Source organism: Scyliorhinus canicula, chromosome 11 (genome assembly GCF_902713615.1).
Source record: "Scyliorhinus canicula chromosome 11, sScyCan1.1, whole genome shotgun sequence".
Taxonomy (NCBI): domain Eukaryota; kingdom Metazoa; phylum Chordata; class Chondrichthyes; order Carcharhiniformes; family Scyliorhinidae; genus Scyliorhinus; species Scyliorhinus canicula.
Genome location: NC_052156.1, coordinates 152,661,150 through 152,685,162, shown reverse-complemented (window position 1 = coordinate 152,685,162; position 24,013 = coordinate 152,661,150). Strand labels below are relative to the sequence as shown.

Below are 24,013 nucleotides of genomic sequence, written 5' to 3'. Positions count from 1 at the left end.
TAAAATATTTGCTTCATAAAAGGTTTGCAAGAACTTGCAGCAATAGATATTTTTATAATTCCCCTTGTATTTCTTACGCATTGATGTTTAGTGGAAGATTACCAATTCATATAATGTTAGTCCATTAGCAGAAATGATTAAGTGTCCTGTGTATAATTTGTCTCTGGTTATGTGTTTTCTATGTATGCCTTAAAGACAGAATTGTCGAAAGGATCTGATTATTGCAGTTTTTACATTTTCAAATGTGAGTCTGAGGACTTTGAAGAAAAACATCTTAAATATAACTAATTTTAGTGCCATTTGTATTTGTGCATTTCTACAGGGGAGATTGTGTTTTCCATTTTCTTTATCTTGCTGAGAAACAACTTTAATAAAATGGAGCACCAGAGGAAATGAATCAGCCTGTTGTATCTGTGTTTGCTCTTACCTAATCCCACTGTCCTGTCCATTCCTCTAGGTTTGCATCTTCTCTGCTTCAAATATTTATCTTAAGATGTAATGGTGTCTTACTGATGGTAACTTGATTTGTGAGTTTAGTGTTGAGCAGTAGGATGAGTTACGAATGACTTGAACGTCTCTTCCCTTCATTTGTATTGATTGGCAATCACAGTGTGATGATGGGTATTGCATACCATGGATCACGGATCAGAGGCTGGGAATTCTGCAGTGAGTAACTCACCTGTTGTAGCTCCACCAGTTTGACACCTCATTTTTAGGAATGCCTGGTGTTGCTCCAGGCATGCTCTCCTGCACTCTTCATTGAACCAGAGTTGATCCCTGGTTTGGTGGTAATGGTAGAGTGAGGAATATGCCGGGCCTTCGGGTTGAGTACAATGTTGCTGCTGATGGCCCACATAGCCTCATGGATGCCTACTCTTGAGTTATGAGATCTGTTCGAAGTCTACCCCATTTAACACAGTGGTAGTGCCACACAACATGATGGAGGGTATCTTCAATGTGAAGGTGGGACTTTGTCTCCACAAATACTGTGCAGTGGGCACTCCTACCGATACTGTCATGGCCTAACCTTTTTAAAACCTTGGTTCACACATGAATAAAAGAGCCAAACTCCAGAGGTGAGGCGAGAGTGCCTGACATTGACCTCAAGGCAGTATTGGACTGACTATGGCATCAAGGAACCCGAGCAAAACTGGTGTCAATGAGAATCGGGGTGAAAACCCTCGGCTGGTTGGAGTCATACTTGACACAAAGGAAGATGGCCGTGGTGGTTGGAGGTCAATCATTTCAGTTCCAGAATATCACTGCAGGAGTTCCTCAGAATAGTGTCCTCGGCATGGCCATCTTCAGCTGCTTCATCAATGACCTTCCTTCCATCATAAGGTCAGAAGTGGGGATGTTCACTGATGATTGCACAATGTTCAACACCATTTGCAACTCCTCAGATACTGAAGCAGTCCATATCCAAATGTGGCAAGAACTGGACAATATCCAGGATTAGACAGACACGTAGCAAGAAATATTTGTGCCACACAAGTGCCTGTCCATGACCATTTTCAGCAAGAGGGAATCTAACATCCCCCCCCCACTTTGACATTCAAAAGCATTACCATCGCTGAATCCCTACTGTTGACATCCTGGGGTTATATTGACCAGAAACTTAACGGATTAGCCATGTAAATAATGTGGTTACAAGAGCAGGTCAGAGGCTAGGTATCCTGCAGCAAGTGACTCCAAAGCCTGTCCACCATCTACAATGCACATCGGGGTGTGATGGTGGGCAGGCTCTCTACTTGCTTGGATGAGTGCAACTCCGACAACGCTGAAGAATCTCAACACCATCCAGGACAAAGCAGCCCACTTGACTGGTACCCTTTCCACAAACATTCAATCCCTCCACCACCAGTGAACCATGCAGCAGTCCGTACCATCTACAAGATTCATTGCAGAAACTCACCAAGGTTCCTTCAATAGCACTCCTTCCCTAACAGCATTGTGGGTGTACCTGCACCTCCAAAACTGCAGCAGTTCAAGAAGGCAGGTCATCCCACCTTTTCAAGGGCAGCTGGGATGGGCAATAAATGCTGGTCTAGCCAGTGTTGCTCACATCCCGTAAATTAATTTTTTATAAAAGATCTGACAATTGGAATGAGCACACAATATATCTTTGAGCTATCCTGTATTGTCAAGTCATACCATACGAGCATATTGTCAATTTTTTCATTGAAAAGTTGAGCTGGCGAGCTATTATTCTAGCCCTAAAAGAAATTTTGATGCGAACTTGCAGACTGCAGTTGCAAAGAGTCTGAAATTCATAAAATAGGGCCTTAAATTTACTAATGGCATGTGCTACTTGAAAATTGAGGGAGGTGGTAGCAAAAATTTCAGCGACTTCATTATTTGCAGAGAAATTGCGATTGTTTGGGTATATATTAGTACACTTACCAAACCTAATCTCTGTTCTGTTTAGCAATTCCATTACTTTACTAGTTCACAGACCTGTTCATTTTTCTCCTTTCTCCTAAATCACAGTAACACTGTGGGCCGGGATCTCTAATTTTTTTTAATTCTCAACCACAGCATTCACAATTATCAGGTTCTAAGAAAGAACAAATAATAAATAACATATATTCGTGCTCACAACCTCGAGAGACATCCGAAAGTACTTTATAGTCAATTAAATACTTTACAGTGTAGTAATTCTTGTAAATGCAGCAAAACCAGCCAATTTTAGCACTGCATGCTCCACAGCCAGCAATGAGATAGTGACCACATGATCTGTTCTGATGTTGGTTGAGGGATAAATAATGGCCAGGACATCAAGGTAAGTGAAGAAGAGCAAGCTAGGGAACACAGCAGGATGATTTTCATGGGATGGCAAAATGTGATTTTCCAACTTGCACAATTTAAAAGAAGCTACAATTTTGAAAAGATCCAACGAATTGCTCATTTGTCAGCGCACTTGCTTTAAATTCCTATACATTAACAAGTCGAGATCCTACTTTTATTTTTCACTTCTCTTTTTAAGGGGGAACATTTTGGAACAACAGAAGCCACTGAAGCCTTCTTTGCAATGACTAAGCTGTTTCAGTGTAATGATGTAAGTATCTGCTGAATATGACTGTGACAATGACAAAAGTTCTTTGACTTTTTTGATTGGTGTTTAAGTAATAATGATGTTTGATAATTAACGTTTTTTGTCTATCGGCAGAATCAAGGGAGATTAATTAAGTTTTTAAAAAGACACAGCCTTCATTCAGTTTGTATATTTACTAATTGGCTTCTGGATTGCAGCTCACTACTAAACATTTTTAACCATTTGTTGCTTTATTTTGGACTGCAGTGTTATGATATCACACCTTTTGAACTCTTACTTGCTGTATTATAGTGTATTTTGGGTAGGTGATGACATGCCATAAATGTACTTGATTTGTTCTGCAGCATTCCAGATTTTGGTTTTAAAACAGTAATTATTATTAATGGATATTGCTTTCAAAACAATTCTAAATGTATAATCAATGTTAATAATGTATTTTTTGATTATTTTCTATTCATGTTATTCCTGATTGTTCCTGATTGCACTGTATCAATTGACTAGGGTTCATGGGATTGGTGTAGCATGTTAGAATGGATTGAGGATTGGTCAACAGACAGAAAACTGAGAGTATAAATAAATGGGCTATTTTTGGTTTGGTAGGGCATGACCAGTGGAGAGCCATAAGGATTAATGCTTGGGCCTGAGCTATTTACAATCTATGGCAATGACTTTGATGAAGGGACCAAATGTAAAGTTTGCTAATGTTGCAAAGCTAGGTGAGTAAATAAACATTGAGGATACCATAAAGGAGCAGCAAATGGCTGTAGACTGGCTAAGTGAGTGGCAGATGGACTATCACCTGAGAAATTGTGAAATTATCAAATTTGGAAGAATGGAAAAGCACAATATTTTAAAAAAGGTGAGAGGCCAGTAACTGTTGGCATTCAGAAGGATTTGGATGTCTTTCTACAAAAATCACAGAAATGAGCATATAGGTACTGCAAGGAGAGTGGAAGATAAATGAAGTCTTGTTGCAAATATATAGGGATTTGGTGGTGTGGTAACAAGCGAGGAGCAAGGCCTTGGACTACAGGATGATATGTATGGGCTAGTTAGATTGCCAGAAGAGTGGCAAATGGAATTTAACCATGAAAAGTATGAGACAATACATTTTGGAAGGACTAGCAAGGCAAAAGAATATTCAATGAATGGTCGGAACCTAGAAAGTACAGAGGATCCAAGGGACCTTGGTGTGCAGGTCTCTGAAAACAACAGGACAGGTAGATAAGTTAAGAAGGCCGATGGGATTCTTGCCTTTATTAGCAAGGCATTGAATATAAGAGCAGGGAGGTTATGCTGGAGCTGTATAAAACACTGATTAAGCCCCAGCTGGAGTACTGTGAACAGTTTTAGTCACCACACTATAGAAAGGAAATGAAATGAAAAAGAAAATGCTGGAAAACCTCAGCAGATCTGGCAGCATCTGTCGGGAGAGAAAAGCTAATGTTTCTAGTCCGATGACTCTTTGTCAAAGCTAACAGACAAAGTGGGAAATATTTGTACTGTGGAGTGAGGATGAAAGATGAGTCATAGCCACAGAAACCCAGTAAAACCGGGTGCTAATGGCCACAGAAACCAAGGGGAATGAGTGCTAAGGTGGGCAGAAGGCAGTAGTACACCTGCATGGGCGGGCGGCTAAAAAAGGTGCTCAGGTTCCAAAGTTTTTGTGTGCTAATCCAATCATGAATCCTGGAGAATGATGCAAAAACAAGGCCATGAGAAAAGATTTGAGTAGCAGTGCACTGGATAGCTCCATGCAGCTGGAGATCTGGAGCTCCGAGAAACTTGGGAACAGTGGTTGTTCAGCACCGCTAAAGAGCTGGGATTGTACCAGTGCAGGGATGCAACCTTGTAAATCCAGTTGGAAGCAGTCTCGGAAGAAAAGATTGAGCAGTTGTTGGAGCAATTTGAGATGGAGCCCTGTTGGCTCACGACTCATTGCAGGCAGGGGAAGGAAGAGGGTCTCCAGGCTGAGAAAATCAAAGGCCAAATCCTTGAAGGAGAGGAGCTAGTTTGAAAGATTTTTATGATTTACAGTGATCATTGACATCTGGTAGGCTACTGGAAAAAAATGTGGGGCTAGATTCCATATTGCTGAGCTAAGTGCCGGCTCGAATGGAGAATCTGCAGGAGGTTTACGTGAAAAAAAATCGGCACAAATCCCTCACCCATTCCGGTACCAGTGAGGGGCTAGCACCGGCACCGGCTGAACCTCCCGCACCGAAAACGGCTGGAGAATGGCCTGGTCCTGGGTCGCACATGGGCATGGCTGACGACCTGCAGTAGTCGTGCCGTACAATATGACGCCGGCCGTGCGCAGACCCAACCTGCCATCTGCGACCCCACAGCTCAACCTCTTGGCCACCCCTCCACCAGTCCCCCCAGCCCTGGGAGAGACTGGTTCTCCCCCCCCCCCCCCCCCCCCCCCCCCCCCCGGCAAGCGTCACGGACCCGGCCGAGTGTGGCAGTGCTGGACACACAGCCGCCACGCCGGGTTCACAATTGGTGTGACCACACGTGTTCTGTGCTGTCGGGACCTCGGCCCATTGGGGGTGGAGCTAGGAGGCGAGATAGAGGCGGGGCTATGGCGGAAGCCCTAAGCAGGGTTAATACCCCCTCATCATGCGCCAGGCTTTGCCTGATACAATTTAAGGTAGTCCACCGGGCACACATGACACAGCGGCTAGGATAAGTAAGTTCTTCGGGTTGAGGATGAAATGAAATGAAAATCGCTTATTGTCACAAGTAGGCTTCAAATGAAGTTACTGTGAAAAGCCCCTAGTCGCCACATTCCGGCGTTTGTTCGGGGAGGCTGGTACGGGAATTGAACCGTGCTGCTGGCCTGCCTTGGTCTGCTTTCAAAGCCAGCGATTTAGCCGTGTACGAGGTGCGCGGAAAGCCCAGCAAATCATGTCCACATGTTTTGGGCATGCCCGAAGCGTAGAAGGTTTTGGCAAGAGTTTGCTAAGGCGATGTCTACGGTACTAAAAACACGGGTGGTGCCGAGTCTGGAGGTAGTGATTTTTGGATCGCTGGAAGATCCGGGAGTTCAAGGGGCCAGAGAGGCCGACGTCCTGGCCTTTGCCTCCCTGGTAGCTCGGAGACGGATATTGTTAATGCGGAGGGACTTGAAGCCCCCGAGTGTAGCGACCTTGGTTAGTGACATGGCTGGGTTTCTCAGTCTCGAGAAAAGAAAGTTCGCCTTAAGAGGGTCAATGTTAGGGTTCTCCTGGAGGTGGCAGCCGTTCGTTGACTTTCTCGGGAAAATTAAAATGTCAGCAGATGCAGTATTCCAAGGGGGGGGTAGGGGATTGTTGTTGTATGGTTGAGGTGCGTGAAGATTGGGCTGGGGGGGGGGATTTTAATTTTACCATGTTGATGTCATTGTTTATGTTACTGTTACAAAAATTTTCAAATACCTTAATACAATATTATATTTTTAAAAACACTTGATACGAGTACAGGATATATAGAATTGGCTGTTGACTTTGTATAGTAAAACTTCAGTTGTTTAAAACTGCAATCTGTTGGCTTTATTCACTTATTAAATACCTGGGATTTCAAATTTTGTCTATTTTCACGAAAAAGTCACTGATTGGCATACCTCTCGGGTCCTGTTAGAGGATGTTTCCCTTGGCTAAAGAGCTTAGAGCTACAGTTTGTAGTCAGGATTATGGATTGGGCAGTTCGAAGTGAGTTGTGGCTAAATGTGTTCACTCAGGCTTGTGAATCTTTTGAATTCTCTAGCCAGAATATTGTGGATGCTTAGTTGCTGAGTATTTTCAAGACAGCCCAATAGATTTTGGGGGCAGCAAGGAAATTAAGGGATATGGGGTTGAGGTGAAAAAGTAGAAATACAGCCATGATCTTATTAAATAGAGGAGCAGGCTCAAGGGGTTATATTGCCTATTCCTATTTCCTGTTCTTAATTACTATTTCTTTTTTAATGTAATTCACTCTCTCATCTTCAACACATTATCTTGTGTTCCACTGCATAGTATTGTTTCTCTTTGTTACAATTTCAGTTGATTGGAGGTTGTGTTATATTTTGAGCGACTACACACTTTTTAAAAAAAAAATGATTTTATCCATTTATAGCAAACTCTCCGAAGAATGTGTTACTTGACAATTAAAGAGATGGCTAACATTTCAGAAGATGTGATAATAGTTACAAGCAGGTAAGAGTGAAAAAGGGCAATTAGCCGTTGCAATTTAATTTTATCTGCCTGGATTAAAGTATTAAAAGAATTGCATAATTAGGAGTAACAATAGTTTTCTGAATTATATTTTAGGACTCTATGGAGATCCTGGTGGTGTTTTACCCTGGGCTGGTTAATCATCTTCTGTAGGACTTAGATATATTCAAGCTGTGTGGAAACGGGTGCCAGAGTCATTATGCATTCATTGTTCACGATCTACTGTTTGGGAATGAAGCCAGGTCTTTAGTGTAATTTCTGAACCAAACAAGATTAATCTGAATTAACTTGCCAAACAAGTTGCAAGCAATTGTTTTACCTCCAAGTCCAGTGGTTTTAAAAAGCCTTTTGGATCTCCTTTTGAAAGTATGTCTTACAGCTTCAGAGGAACTATAATGTTACTCTCTTTTTTGAAGGGTGATGATCTTCAGTGTCTGGCTGCTACTTTAATTGAAGTGTCAGTTTAATCTCCAGCAGTAAGAACGCTGGTAATGATTGTGACATTAGTATTATCACATTTATGTCTATACATATTTTAATTTTTGTCATCTTTTTCACTGTGTAATGCCTTGTAAAGTTTCAAAATACTGTGATTTAAAATTTGCTTCAGTTGGCGAAAAATGAAGAGGGAGTCAGTAGTATGTAACCTTTCTATTTCTCATAGCTCTTAGTTTAGAAGCTTTATAAAATTAGCTCAGAATTGTAGTGCAATTAGTGCAGTCTTGGGGGGCGGGGGGATAAAGATGATTGTGATTTAGGACTGACAAAAGCAGGTTATGGTTCAACCTAGTGCAGTGCTTTCCTGAAACTTAAGTCCCCAGCATTAAGAAAAACAAGAAATATTCATCAAGATACTATATTAGCACCTCATACAACTTTAAAAATCTGTTTGTCCACCAGCCAGATGTCAATAACGAAGATTCTCCAGTTAATTAATGTTTTTTTGTTTTCTAATATGTTCCAGTTTGACCAAGGACATGACTGGGAAGGATGATGTGTACAGAGGTCCAGCTGTGAGGGCACTCTGCCGTATTACAGATGTAAGCATGCTCTATTGGGAAAGGACAGGTTATGCAGCTGCTGCAGAGGAATATAATGAAGCCAGTTCCATTATTGTAAATTTGGGAAATGTTTGGCAATAATTTTCCCTCAAAATGCAGGCATAGAACTTGAGGCCAGAGCTAGTGAAACGTAATCTTATCTATTTCTCATCATATCAAAATACATGTTACTATGTGGTGTACGAGTAGAGTTAAAGCAATGTCACCAACTCCCAATTTGAATCTAGTACAAGAGGGAGCTAAATGAATACATGCAGGTAGAAGATATCAAGTTATATTTGGTGATTTACTGAGACTGGTATCAGTATTACAATCCCCAACTGTTTGCTTGATTGCCTTTAGAGTGTCCTCTAATTTATAAATCATAAATAGGCTTGTGTTTTTGGTAAGAGAATGCCTGGCTGGAGTCTCGAGTACAAAATTCTTGTTCTTATTTGCAAATCTCTCCGTGGCTCACTCCTCTCTATCTCTATAAGCTTATCCAATCCTACAACCCTCCGAGATATCTGTGCTCCTCCACTTCTGGCCTTTTGCTCATTCCTTATTTTAAATTCTTTACCATTGCCTTCAGCTCACTTGGCGCTGAGCTCTGGAATTCTGACCCTAAACCTCTCCACCCTTCTATCTCTCTTTCCTTCTCTAAGGCATTGACCAAGCCTTTGGTTATTTGTCCCTATCATCCCTTTACGTGACTCAATATCAAATTTTATTTGATAATGTGTCTGTGAAGTGCCATGAGACGATTTACTCTAACATAAAGTTGCAATATAGATGCAAGTCAGTGGAAGAGTTGGGGAATACAAGTTGCACACTGTTTTGATGCAACAGCTTTGATGGGCCAGCCAGTCTTTTCTAATCTTATGTTATGAAATAGTTTTATATTTCAAATCAATCCCACTCCCCCTGTTGGAAAAGAAGGTCTTATGTTCCTTCTCTGGCACGTATTTAATCGAGCTCTAGTCTGGAGCAGAGTGTCAATCCACAGCCAACTGGATCAGAAGTGAGAATGCTACCAATTGAGCCAAACCACAACGCTGCAGCTTACTTCATTTAATCATTTACAGAGATTTAATGCAGCATTGGTGGCTTCTATAGTCCAGGGAATTGTAGAAGCAGTAGAGAATATGGTTTTAAAGTTGAAGTGTCTTACTGTCATTTCATTGGTAGACGACAATGCTGCAGGGGATAGAACGCTACATGAAGCAAGCTATTGTGGATAAAGTGGCCAGTGTATCCAGCTCTGCCTTGGTCTCCTCTCTGGTAAGGGTGTCTGAAACAATTATTTTTTATTCCTGTTTAAAGAAAATCAGAAATTTTGATCTTTTGTGAGATATAAATGATTATTAATTCAGTATTAACATTAAAATTCATTACCTGAAAGCAAAACCATTTACTATGATACTATTATTACCAGGTTTATTTTAAAACTAATCTTTCTTTTCGAAAAAAAGACTTATTTTAAAAAACTATTAAAGAAATATGCTTCCACTTATTCATAGAATTTACAGTGCAGTAGGAGGCCATTCGGCCCATCGAGTCTGCACCGGCTCCTGGAAAGAGCACCCCACCCAAGGTTAACACCTCCACCCTATCCCCATAACCCAGTAACCCCACCCAACACTAAGGGCAATTTGGACACTAAGGGCAATTTATCATGGCCAATCAATCCACCTTATATATTCATCGCTATAAACAAATATTAAAGACAATTTTACTTTGATAATCCAGGACTTCCTTGGTGCAGAAGCTAAGGGTTTGCAAGCAGGTATTAATTTTCAGTAACTCCAGCTGGCAATTGACACCTAATTGACCAAATTTCAATTTTCAAAAAGTCTTAGTGATGGTATGATGGAACCATCTCAGTTTAAAAACAGCCCTTCTAGCTGCAAATCAAAAGCGTACTTCAGAATCTTCAGACCCATAAACCATACCACAGGAGTTCAGCTTGATTTTGTAGATTAAAGTGAAATTTGCCATTTACTGACTCAGGAACCTATTGTGTTGTCGAGTATACCCAGGTCTGTAACAACTTAGTAAAACTCCCTCTTACTATGCCACATCCAATACCTCAGAAGAGCACAACAACAACACTACAACAATGTAATAATTTCCATTCCCACATCAGCTCTTCTATCACCACTCTGAATTCTATTTACTATTAGTGTGCGAACAGGGACAGTTTTAAACGTTAAGCCCACTCACACTAGGATCTTAATGAAGATTTTTTGGATCCTTTTTATATGAGAACCATCACAGAAGGGAACCTTTGTTCCAGTGTCTCAATGGAACTTGAGATTAGACTATAAGAGTTTGTTTAACCATTGTGTTTTCCCTCTCCTCTTTCTATTTCCTTATAACGCCTCAAGTCTTTCCCACTATTCGCCAAATAATAAGGTGAATAGTTGCCTTCCTACCAGGCCTCTGCCACTGTTGCTGTTGTATCTACAAGTTGCACAAGAGCATCCTGCTTTGAATCTTCTTTTTCCTAAGGACAAGCATGGGATCTTGGTTCCCTGTTTCCCCAATGGCAAGTTTGAGATCAGAATAACCCATGTCTTCCATTTTTGTTTGGTGCAATGAGGTACCACTGTACCATTATACTGTACCGTCCACACTCACTAAGGGGCAGCACGGTAGCATGGTGGTTAGCATAAATGCTTCACAGCTCCAGGGTCCCAGGTTCGGTTCCCGGCTGGGTCACTGTGTGGAGTCTGCACGTCCTCCCTGTGTGTGCGTGGGTTTCCTCCGGGTGCTCCGGTTTCCTCCCACAGTCCAAAGATGTGCGGGTTAGGTGGATTGGCCATGCTAAATTGCCCGTAGTGTCCTTAAAAGTAAGGTTAAGGGGGTGGGGGGGGTTGTTTGGTTACGGGTGTAGGGTGGATACGTGGGGTTGAGTAGGGTGATCATTGCTCGGCACAACATCGAGGGCCGAAGGGCCTGTTCTGTGCTGTACTGTTCTATGTTCTATTATATTGAGTTTCATGGAGCTGGTTTAGCACAGTGGGCTAAACAGCTGGCTTGTAATGCAGAACAAGGCAGCAGTACGGGTTCAATTCCCGTACCGGCCTCCCCGAACAGGTGCCGGAATGTGGCGACTAGGGGCTTTTCACAGTAACTTCATTGAAGCCTACTTGTGACAATAAGCTATTATTATTATTATTATTATTATTATTATTAATAATAAAAGATTCAAGTCTAAGAGCTAGGCCATCTGTTAGTTTGCCCGCATGTAAAAATTAAGCACAACATTTGAGGAATTATTATGTTGAAAACTATAGGTTTATTTTTAGTGAACCTAACATACGTTTTTTTGATTGAGAAACTTGGGTCAGCAATGTTTTGGAAATGCACTGCAACTAGGCCAACATTGGAATTAGAAGATAGGTTAATTGCTCATTTGTAACTTTTAATCTGGCACCATAATGTCTTGGTGATCAGAGAGCTTCCACTTTCTCATCAAGTGCAAGTAATCTTTCTGTTTGGTGCACAGATCAATGTTCATAGGTGACAGTTACATTGCAGTATTTTCCATTTTTATTTACAGTGTTCCCAATCTGCCTCTTCATCTCCATGAAAATTACTTTTGCTGTTTCCTAAGTAATATGGTTTTCTTAGCTAGAGACCAACATCATATTTAAAATTATTGTTTGGTATGCAAGGACATTTATTTATTTTTTCTTGTGGATCTTCAAAAAAAATCCTCAGCATCTTATGTCTACAAGCTACGATGTGGTGAAACGCTGGGTAAATGAGGCTCAAGAAGCTGCCTCCAGTGATAATATCATGGTGCAGGTAAGCTGATCGAAATTAAAATCTTACAGTTTAACAAAATGGATTGAGTTCAAGATCAGAACGAGCTATATTATTTTAAAATTAGACACTTGTCTGGATTCCGAGCTTTAAATACTTGTTTGTCGGAAGGCTGAGGAAGGTACAAAGTTCTCAGATTTGAGGTCCTGGGAAAGAATAAGCTACAATTGGAAAGCATGAACTTGGTCTTGAATTCAACTCGAGTTTGGCTGCAGGGAGGAAAAAGAGCAGCAAGACTTCATTTTTAGCCTGAGAGCTGGATGTAATGGTATGATAAATGGGTGTTTCAAGATGGATGAGCTTCTCATCTCTGTTTACCTTGGTATTTGTAGTTTAGGAATAAGAAGCGGAAAGTTCAAAGTTGCATAGCCCCTTATTCTCAGGATATCCCAAGGTATTTCACATCAATTAATTACTTTCTGAAGTGCAATCACTCTTGGTCGAATATGTTCCATATTTTATATATTTTACAATATAACTTTTAGCTTCAGGAAAATAATCTTTAAATTGGAAATTAAAATGTTAAATGTAAAATGCATGTAAACATCTGGTTAGAGAAACTTGTATACATCTTAAGTGAATGCAAATCAAGCAAGTGTTGGAAATATTAGTTAGAAGCTAACCTGTGTTTATATTACCAGGTCAGAGGTAGAGGTGTGAAAGCAACAAACAATCTGTTTCAGCTTTGTAATGGAGCCAGAAGGTCTACCCTTACTTCAATAAAAGATTTAAATTATTTATGTGGTGCCTAGATTTTAAAAAGTTGAAAGCCGGTGAGAACCAACAAGTCTAGAGAGATGGCAGTCATTTCCATTAGAGAGAAATTATTCATATTGATTTAAGAAAATTAAAGTGTTGTGTTGAAGGTAAATAATTAATTTATATTTCTGTTTGAGCCATCCCAAAACATACCATGTTGTCATGGTGATGGGTTGTGGGGATTAGAATGTTCCTTTGTTTAATGTATCCGTGTTTTTCTGACAGAAGGCAGTTGCAGTAAAAGGTGGAATTGAGTTTCTAGGATGAGTCTTTATAAACGATAGAGTTGAGTTAGTAGTGCTTGTTTTGTTTGATTTCTCTTTATATATAGTAACATTTCTTTTTGTTTAAAAATGTGAAGTTCTGTGGTATGGTTTTTTCAGTTAGTCACTGGTGTTTGGATTTCTCCTCAAGCGTTAACGTTTCCTAAAAGGATTGTAACAAATGTAACAATCAGTTTGCAGATAGCAAAGTCCACAATCCATAAATTAAATGACCAACAAATTAATATGGTTTTGGTCAAGTTGGCTTAATGGCACAATATTGATAAAGATGTTGGAAGCACTCCCTGGTCTTCAAATAGTTCCCCTGGAACTTTAACATCCACCTGGATTTAACATTGCAAAAGTGAAGGCTTCTAACACTGTGGGACTCCCTTGGTATTAAGGTGTTGTGTGGGTTCAACTTCAGAGAAATACAAAGGGCCATTTTACTGAATTATTACATTATCTTGGGTCTTAAACAACATGACCCTTGACTGCTGTCCCCAGCCTGGAACTGCCACTCATCGTATCACTGAAGTGGATTGTAATGGTGTCACATTTGGGTCACTTAAAACAAAATATTTTCTGTAGATAATTTAGGTAATACCGATAGATGATAAAGGTATCAGTACCTCACCACGTAATATTTAGGACTAAGTGACAATTCAATAGAAACTCTTTAGTAGAGCGAATAATAGATCTGACCACCATCAAATATTATTGGATCTTGTATTAATAATAGTATTGCTATTGCTCTTTCAAGTTTTTTTTATATCAATTTAGAGTACCCAATTCTTTTTTTTCCAATTAAGGGGCAATTTAGCGTGGCCAATCCACCTAACCTGCACATCTTTGGGTTGTGGCGGTGAAACCCACGCAAAGATGGGGAGGATATGCAAATTCCACACAGACAGTGACTCAGAGCAGGGATCGAACCCGGGTCCTCAACGCTGTGAGACAGCAGTGCTAACCACTACGCTACCGCGCCGCCCTCATTGCTCTTCCAAGTTTATCTTATTTCTCGCATACCCTAATATGTTTAACATATGTTCCCCGTCTTGAAATTACGGTTCATTGAGCTAATTAATCATCTTGTTCAGGGTTGTAAAACTCAAATGTTCCAAAGGGCCAACTTTATTTGTATGAAGGTAGTGGTGGGTCAGACCAATATTGTTTTATAAAAGAGATATCCTTAAAGATGAATGTGATTAGATCCAGATATTCCAGTTATAAGGGGCTGGATTCGCTGTTTTGGGGACTACGTCCACACGTCGTCGTAAAAACTGTGGATTTTCATAGCAGAAAAACTGGCGTGAAAGGGCCACATATTCTTAGCCCTTCAGGGGGCGAGCAGGGACCCGCCGTAAAACCAGCAGCTTTTGCTGCAGATTTGGGCCACTGCACTTCCGGGTCGGAGGCCACACATGCGCACAGCAGCGGACTCAGACCTCGGAGCTGGACATTAAAAATAGACCCCCAATCGGACGCATGCCCGACCCTGACCGCCCGCCCAAACATTGCCCGGCCGCATATATGCCCCCCCCCCCCCGCCCTCCAATTGGCCCGCCCCCGACCAAGGCGGCCGCAGACTGAGTTCGCAGCCGCCACGCTAGTTTCCTGACCGGCAGGACCATGAGTGGTCCACACCGTCGGGACTTCGGCCAGTCGGGAGCGGAGAATTGCGGAGCGGGCCTCCAGAGATGGCCACAGGTAGGTGATGTGTGGCGCAGCGTACTCTCCGAGAAGCTGCTTTTCGGGGCCCGTAGAATCGGGGAACCGGCGCTGGTCCGGTTTCTGTGCAGGGAATGGATTCTCCCCCCGGCGCCGGCCGCGATTTCGTCGTCGGGTGTGGAGAATCCAGCCTAAGAACTTTAAAACGCTGAGTATGTGCATTAGAATAGCAAATAAAATTAACAAAATATTTAATTATCGAAGAAAGAATGGATGATAAATGTAACATATTAACTGTTAAGTTGAGCTTCTCTTTTGCCTGTGTACTTTCCACATATATACCCACGTGGCATATGTCATACGTGTCTATTAATTTTGTATTCTTTGGCAATGCATACTGTTTGCAAACTTATTAAGCATAAAGCTTTCTACTTGCTTCGGTAGAACCTAGTTCATATTTTTGATGGAGCACAAACCATGAAAGTCCTTCTCCACTAAGTCTTGCCTAGTTCCTACAATTTATAGGCTTTTAAAGCCTGTGAACTGTACCCTAGCAAGAAATCGGGGCTTTCTCAGGAAGTTTAAAAAGAAATGGAAGAGTCATCGGGGAGAATATCAGTGCTGATGCTGAGGCTGTTGATGTTCCCATTATTGTTGCCTTGCTTGCTAATGTTTTCTTGTCATCCTTACTACCATGTTTTACTACAGTACCATGCTTTAGGCCTCTTGTATCACATTCGGAAGACTGACCGCTTAGCTGTTACTAAGATGGTAAATAAATTCACAAAGTCTGGTCTGAAATCCCCTTTTGCCTATTGCATGCTGATCCGGATTGCAAGTAAACTCCTGGAGGAAGCAGAGGGAGGGTAAGCTACTCCCTTTTTTTGTATTCCTCCTTCACATCCCCAACCATGTTGTGTAATGAGTTAAATTGACCATCTGGGAGTAGGAATTCAACAATCTCACGTATTATTCAAAATACTAAGTTGCACAATTAGATTTGTATCTGACTATCAGATCTAACCATGCAATCAGGCTGTCATCTGTTTTCATGTCTAACCAAGATAACGGGGATCTGGCAAAACTTTGGGAGCAAGATTCTTGCTATCAAAGATTTTCGTAAAAGAGTACAACTGAACATGAAGTGATTTTTTTATTTGGGACTACTTCCTCACTAAAGTAGTGAATTTATTAGAATTGTAGAATAGTTTAAAGCACAGAAGGAGGCCATTCGGTCCATCATCTGTGCAGGCTCACAGCAAGAACAATTCACCGAGTGCCCTTCCCCAACTTTCCCCAAAGACCTGCAAATCTTTCCTCGGATAATGGTCCAGTTATGTTTTGAAAGCCATGATCGCACCTGCCTCCACCACATTGTTAGGCAGTGCATTCCAGATCCTAACTACTCACTGCATTAAAAAATAATTTCCTCATGGTGCCATTTTTTTCAACACGTTTTTCTCTTTGACTTAAATTCTAATAGAAACATTGTTTTGTTCCTTTTCACCCTTCCCTCTGCTTTTGGAATGCTGTCCAGTGTCTGGCAAGAAGCTATTGCATTTCTAGGGTGTAGTACGTCTCAGCCTGGCAAGGTTGAGATTAGAAAACTGCAAACAATCCATTATCCCATAGTGCATCCGGAGAAATTACCCATTAGTGGTATCTCACGAGAAATGAAAGAAGATGAGGAGCCATGAGAGACTGCGATTTAAGCAGAGTTCTATGTGATCATTTGTCAGCTTTTCTGTTGTGAGCCTTTCCTACCAGGATTGCTTATCAGAAATTCAGATATATGCTGAGCATGGCTTTCCAACCATAATGATTGGAAGCTATGATGCATTTTCCCTAGATTTTTGACACAAGCTCAGTGGTTAAGATACCCATAGGAAATTAAAGTCAGAAAATTACCCTTAACAATAGTGTTTGAAGACTGTCAGTATGCTACAGAGCCAACATTTTGTAAGATGTCTCGGTGTAATTTGATTAGTAAACCTGCAAAATATTGTCACAATAAAAAGATGTAAATTGTCAATTTGGGGTAATGCGTTTTTGACTAATGATGCTTGCTGTGACTCTCCAAAAGCAATTTAATCTTGAGTAAAGCTCTGCCCACAAGTCAATATATATGTAGAGTGAAAACGATTACAGAGTACTAATCTCATCTCTGGACTTAGATGATGATTATAACCTGCCCAAGCCTTGTCCTCGTTGGTTAAAGTTATCTTATCTTTTCTGTTAGTTTATAACAGTCAAGTCACTTCCAGGGATCCAAATTTCCTGGCATCTGTTCGTACTGACCCTGCAATTCTCTAACCTAACAGGCAGGACAGCCCCTTGTTTGATTTCATTGAAGGCTGCTTACGCAATAAACATGAAATGGTTGTCTATGAAGCAGCATCAGCCATTGTCCATCTACCTAACTGCACAGCTAGAGAGCTGGCTCCAGCTGTCTCGGGTAAGTACTTTTTAAACTGATAGCACAGGCAGGTATATGTAACTTCCAATATTAAATGCAAGGTTAATATAATAAAGGTATTACACAAAATAGCCCCTTACAGAAGCCTGATTCATTGCCATAACTCCTGAAGAGCTGTAAAGAAAATCTATGAGAGACATGTTTGAAAATTGTGGTGGGTTCATTGTGTAAATGCATGGCATAGTATTCAAACACATACAACATATACAAAATTAATCAATGTTAACTGGGGCAGCAGTGGGGATTCTGCGATGGTTTCATTTTATTCCGTGGGCTAAGGACAGGGGAAAATGTCATCAGGAACGTCAGCTGAACGTTACCCCGTCAGGATATGTGTAGCAATGACCTCAGCGACAGAAAAGGAAGGAATTGGCCATCTTTGCCATTCTTCATGATCCTTGTGCAAAGCTGCAACTTTAGAGAAAGAACTGGATCTGACTTAGTTTTGATATCTTTCAATGATTGAGCGTTATGCCAGTGTTAACTTTTGAAGTTCACGCGAAGAATGGCCTAGGTTCTGGAGGGCTGTTGGCACACACACAACTGGACCCCAGACGTCACTCGAGGTGGGGATTAAAGCTTTGGTATTGCTTGAACTCAGTCTTTGGATTATTGGCATGTCACCTGTGGACCACTGGATAATAGTTGAATAACATTAGATAATGATACAGCATGCTTGCTCAGTTGCATTTGGAGTGGGAGGAATCTACGTTTTCTGGCGTTGGAAAATTTTCCAGTGATGAATTGCCTGCTTCAAGAAAGTAAATTACTACTGTATATGACAATATATTATTCTTTAGAGGGCAGGGTAGTTAGCTCAAATGTTATTTTCTTGTATGCATGTTCAGTTTTAAATTGATCATCTGAATTTTGACATATTATTTCTTACAATATGGCAAAGTTGAGTGAACTTTTTTATTCTACTTTTGAATAGTGCTCCAACTTTTCTGCAGTTCCTCCAAACCAGCCCTGAGATTTGCTGCTGTTAGAACCCTCAACAAAGTAAGTTTTATAATTTGTTGTTTTTCCAATATATAAATATTGTTTCTGAATTTTAAAAGTGCAATAGATTATTGAACTAATCTTTGTATAAATTCTTTGGGTTTTTTGATATAATTGCCGTTCTTTGAATATTTTATCCTCTTTTTTTTTTGATCTGCTTAGAAGACCCAGTGCCATATTTAAGTCGCCGAGCCAAGCCACTGAGAAACCCACATAGGTAGAGTTTTGCTTTGCCTGAAAGGATTGCACAGTCTCTCCTCAAAAGGATGCACCCTACTTAAGTACCGAAATCACAAGTCTTAAGTTGGAAGAGCGAACGGGAAACAATGCGGACTCTGTTGCTATATCTTAATTAGTTATAATGGACAATTTGCCAATAGAGTAATCATGAACTACCGCCTATTTGACCAGCTAGGACTTTGCCTACCCATTGTGGCATTAGCCTATAGGGTTGTTTAGAGTTCTCCAGAAAGCACATCAGCCTCCTGTGAAAGGTCTACCACACAAGGTTTCATGAGTGAGCTGGACACAATGATTTTATCCACAATGCTGTGCAATACTGAAGACCTATGGATGGAGATGTGGGCATTGCTGGCTAGGCATTCATAGCCCATCCCTAATTGCCCTTGAGACAGTGGTGGTGAGCTGCCTTCTTGAACTGCTGTGGTCCATGTGGCATAGGTTACTGAATTACTGAGGATTTTGCAAGTGGTTGACTTGGTTCTGAACTTCATTACCAAATGTGTTATCTTGAAGCCACCTTGACTCCATTAGAACCCCTATTAGGGCAGCACGGCAGCATAATGGTTAGCACTGTTGCTTCACAGCTCCAGGGTCCCAGGTTTTTTTTTAGAACAGTACAGCACAGAACAGGCCCTTCGGCCCTCGATGTTGTGCCGAGCAATGATCACCCTACTCAAACCCACGTATCCACCCTATACCCGTAACCCAACAACCCCCCCCCCCACCTTAACCTTACTTTTTTTTAGGACACTACGGGCAATTTAGCATGGCCAATCCACCTAACCCGCACATCTTTGGACTGTGGGAGGAAACCGGAGCACCCGGAGGAAACCCACGCACACACGGGGAGGACGTGCAGACTCCACACAGACAGTGACCCAGCCGGGAATCGAACCTGGGACCCTGGAGCTGTGAAGCATTTATGCTAACCACCATGCTACCATGCTGCCCTATTTTGATTCCCGGCTTGGGTCACTGTTTGGAGTCTGCGCGTTCTCCCCGTGTCTACATGGGTTTCCTGCGGGTGATCCGGTTTCCTCCCACAAGTCCCGAAAGAATTGCTGATGGTAATTTGGACATTCTGAATTCTCCCTCTGTGTACCTGAACAGGCGCCAGAGTCTGGCGACGAGGAGCTTTTCACAGTAACTTCATTGCAGTGTTAATGTAAACCTACTTGTGACAATAAAGATTATTATTATTATTACTACTTATTCTTGTGACATACTGGGTTTAGTAGAGTCGAACAGCCAGTAAATAAATTGATTGAAACATGACCCTCTATGTTCTGAGTTTCTGATCTGAGCCTTTGTAGCATCGCATTAAAGCTATGAATGTCCCCGCAAGAAAAGATGGATAATTGTCCTAACGCTTCCATACCTACAAGTAATCCATTGCAGAGCAGAATTGAAAAGGCCAAGGAGCCATGAAGTGCACCCATGGGAGCAAGAGAGAAAGAGTTTTTTAAAGTTTTTTTTCCAATTAAGGAGCAATTTAGTGTGGCCAATCCACAAACCCTGTACATCTTTGGGTTGTGGGGTGAGACCCATGCAGACACTGGGAGGGTGCAAACTCCACACAGACAGTGATCCGGGGCCGGGATCAAACCCGGGTCCTCGGCGCTGTGAGGCAGCAGCACTAACGACTATGCCACTGTGCCGCCCAGGGAGAAAGAATTTCGCTTAAAAAATACACCACTATATTGCAATGTTAGATTCTTGTTTCTTAAAGTATTATTGTTGAATAATGGCTTTGTGCTTCTTTATGGAAACTTATGTTAAGTCTTGGAATCTTTGTTTTTGTTGCCCGGAAGGTTGCAATGAAGCACCCGTCTGCTGTGACTGCCTGTAACCTGGACCTAGAAAACCTGATCACAGACTCGAACCGCAGCATCGCCACACTAGCCATCACTACACTGCTGAAAACCGGCAGCGAGAGTAGCGTGGATCGACTCATGAAACAGATCTCAACTTTCGTGTCTGAAATATCTGATGAATTTAAGGTGAAACTCTTTAGGAAATCCCATCCTCAGAGAACAGTTTCAAAATAATGAACAAATTTTATTTGTTTTATTTTTATTTTCCAGAAACTCTTCAACTTTCATTTTAAAGAATATAGTATTTTCCAATGAAAACTTTGGAGGAAATCGTTGTCCTTGAATTGTACTGTGGGATATTGATATATATGACTATTAAGCACATTTGTCTGAGGTTCCTGTCTTTGTTACTGTAGGCAGAGGTGCTCATCTGTTTGTTTAAATAGGTTAACAACACCACTGATTTGGAGAAACCAATTTCAGTGTGGGATATGAGTATTTCAACCAATTCAGTGTCAGATCAGGGACACTGTAGGAGCACGCTTAGAGTTCTTATGGCAATATAGCAGCCTAACTACTTCATTTAATCTGTGATATTTTGAAACATAAATGTTTAACGGTGGTCTGCTAATGGTCAGAAACAAAGAAAGAAAAGTATTCTCTTGTCAGAGTTCTGACCCACATCATGATTTGCATTTGTTCTTAAGAGGTTAGGTGAACATCAAGATCAAGGTAATGAATAGAGAAATATTTGTGAAATAGAGTACTGATCACAATTGTGTTTATATAATTGCTGTTTAGGTGGTTGTGGTGGAAGCAATCAGTGCACTTTGCCATAAATATCCTCGCAAACACAGTGTTATGATGAATTTCCTTTCCAACATGCTGAGGGATGAGGTGAGCTTTAATCCTGGTATTGTATATTATTCCCCCCTTTCTCTGTGTCTCTCGCTCTCTCTCTCTTCAGACACCATGCCCTAACAGGGTGTTGGCAACCTTGGCCTCCATGAAATTATTGCTGGTGTACATATTTGGGCATAATTTGGCAAATACCTGTAATGTATTGGACTGGAAATTATAAAATTTGATACTACTAAAAGATCAAATGCACTGCTAACAGAATTTTCTGTGTGTTATTGGTAAATGAAACTAAGTTTTGCCCATTGTATTGTATATTTGTCTGCCTAGGGTGGGTTTGAGTACAAACGAGCCATCGTTGATTGCATAATTAATATAATCGAGGAGAATCCAGAAAGTAAAGAAACCGGTCTGGCCCACTTGTGTGAGTTTATTGAAGACTGTGAGCACACTGTTCTGGCCACCCGTATACTCCACCTGTTGGGCAGAGAAGCACCCAAGACCCCAGTTCCTTCCAAGTACATTCGGTTTATATTCAACAGAGTGGTGTTGGAAAATGAAGCAGTGAGAGCTGGTATGTGTGATCTAATGCAAAGTAATATTTCAAACTGCCTGTTCAATTTTTTGCTGCTTCGATTTGTGTCGTCAAGAGATGAGAACATTCATATCTTCTTCTTTTTCTTGTGTTTTTTATGATAACTAGGCCATATTTTGTGCTTTGTCGTCTTCTCCCCACTATAATTTCCACGTTCTATGAATTTCCACATTTAATAACTGTGTAACCTAAAGGTTAGTGGCACTTCAGAGAGATAGGAATTAGAGAGCACACTTCTCTGTCCATCCCTTGCTCAAGAGGATCGAGTGCAGAAAATAAAATCCAAAAGAATGGAGAGGATGAGTAAAAACTTTTTGACCCTTTTATCCTGCACTCACTGTGCAGCTGGATGCACCATAAATGCTGCTCAACTGATTTAGCTTTCTGAAGCAGATGGTCGATACCACACAAAGTTTTCTGAAGCCTGAAGCTTGCTATGAATCCTGAATATAACCCAAGGTACAGGCGTCCTTGATGAACTATTGATTGGGGAGCGTTATGTTTCAGTCATAGAAGGTTATGGCACGGGCAAGGTCATTTGACCCATCGTGTCCATATCATCTCTCTGTGAGAGTAACTTGCCCAACCTCACTTGCCTGTCTTTCCCTATAGCCCTGCAAATCTTTTCTCCTGAGATAATTATTGAATTCCCATTTGAAAGCCACGATTGAATCTGTCTCCAGCACACTGACAAAGGTAGTGCGTGATCCTAACCCCTTGTTGGGTATAAAGGATTTTCCTGGTTATAAGAAGGAAAAGTTACCACTGCCAACAAATTGGCAAATGTTACATCCAAAAGGATGTGCAGAAGAAAGTAAAGATATTAAGTTTACAGCATATCACAGCTGTGATAATACCTACTATTTAAATTGCACCTCAGTATTTAGAAGATGTAATCATACAAAAACTTACACTTACGTAGTGTTTTTCATGACCACCGAGCATCTCAAAGGTCTTTACAGCCAATGAAGTACTTTCGAAGTGTAGTGAATGTAATGTGGGAAATCATGGAGAAGATGCAATGGACAGCGCTTTACAAAAGCCATAGAAAATCATCCTTGGGTATATTTCAATATGACAGGGATGGGCTTTTCACAATAACTTCATTGCAGTGTTAAATGGAAGCCTGCCTGTGACAAAGATTATTATTATTATAGTGTTTTATTATTTGATGTGCATGATCTTTTAACCAGCTTGTTATTGCATTTTCTGTCTGCAGCTGCTGTCAGCGCATTAGCTAAATTTGGAGCCCAAAATGAGGAGCTGCTTCCAAGTGTCTTGGTTCTTTTACAGAGGTGAGAATCACATTATCCACCCGTTGTTAGCTTCACCTTGTTTAAAAACTTAGCTGATCTGCAGAGTATAGAGATGAAATAAAAGCAGAAAATGCTAGAAATACTCAGCAGCTGTAGCAGCTTCTGTGGAGAGAGACACAGTTAACGTTTCAGGTCTGTAACCTTACACAGAAGCTGGCAATTCTGATGAGAGATCAGACCTAAAAGCATTAACTCTGCTTCTGTACAGATACTGGCAGACCTGTTGAGTATTTTCCACATTTTATGTTTTTATTTCAGATTTCCAGCATCCTCAGTATATTGCATTTGTATTAGAAAGAGCTCATTTTTGACATTTAAAGTCCTAGAGCATCATGATACTCTGGGATGAGCTATGGAATTTTTTTTATTTTTTTTTTAAATAATTTTTATTGGAATTTTTTACAGAAAATATAAAAATATAACAACAAGTATAGCAACAAGAAGTAATATGCAACTAACAGCCCCATAACACCCACAATCCCCCCCATACCGTAACATCACATGTATCACACTCCCCCCACCCCCCCCCCCCAACAAGAGAACTTAACCATAAATTAAAATTAAATAAATCAAATTTAAATAAAATAAGCAAACATAATCAACGTCCCCCCCCCACCCCCCCAGGTTGCTGCTGCTACTGTGGATGAGCTATGGAATTAGGTGAAGTGTGGAGATTTATTTATTTCCTCTTTATCACTCAACATGTTGGTTTCATGATGCACCAAGCAAGGGTCAGGTGCAAAAATGGGACGGCAGGGCACTAGAGAGGGACTTCGGTGACCTAAATTATTTTCTTCCATTGTTATTCTTAGAAGCCTACCCATTCTGGAGAATCGGGGGGAAAGATTTGTTTCAGGATAGTCTGCCAAATATACCCTCAAAAGATGTTGGGTC

At 41.0% G+C, this 24,013-nt stretch overlaps 2 protein-coding genes across 3 annotated transcripts in view; one reads left to right on the top strand and one right to left on the bottom strand.

Annotated features, from left to right (window-relative positions):
* Positions 1-24,013, top strand: part of copg2 (COPI coat complex subunit gamma 2) — a 56,073-nt gene that overhangs the window by 15,514 nt on the left and 16,546 nt on the right. Inside the window, exons 4-15 of the mRNA XM_038811789.1 lie at positions 2,987-3,058; positions 7,154-7,233; positions 8,216-8,291; positions 9,480-9,572; positions 12,018-12,104; positions 15,524-15,681; positions 17,137-17,270; positions 18,226-18,293; positions 20,348-20,536; positions 21,152-21,247; positions 21,539-21,782; positions 23,023-23,098. Coding sequence (XP_038667717.1) covers positions 2,987-3,058; positions 7,154-7,233; positions 8,216-8,291; positions 9,480-9,572; positions 12,018-12,104; positions 15,524-15,681; positions 17,137-17,270; positions 18,226-18,293; positions 20,348-20,536; positions 21,152-21,247; positions 21,539-21,782; positions 23,023-23,098 — 1,373 coding nt within the window. The remainder of the gene's footprint in view (positions 1-2,986; positions 3,059-7,153; positions 7,234-8,215; positions 8,292-9,479; positions 9,573-12,017; positions 12,105-15,523; positions 15,682-17,136; positions 17,271-18,225; positions 18,294-20,347; positions 20,537-21,151; positions 21,248-21,538; positions 21,783-23,022; positions 23,099-24,013) is intronic.
* The window catches only part of mest, a 56,907-nt gene continuing 42,240 nt past the window's right edge, over positions 9,347-24,013 (bottom strand). For both annotated transcript variants that reach the window (XM_038811799.1, XM_038811801.1), the window contains exon 12: positions 9,347-9,604. In XM_038811799.1, coding sequence (XP_038667727.1) covers positions 9,592-9,604 — 13 coding nt within the window. In that variant the 3' untranslated portion in view covers positions 9,347-9,591. The remainder of the gene's footprint in view (positions 9,605-24,013) is intronic.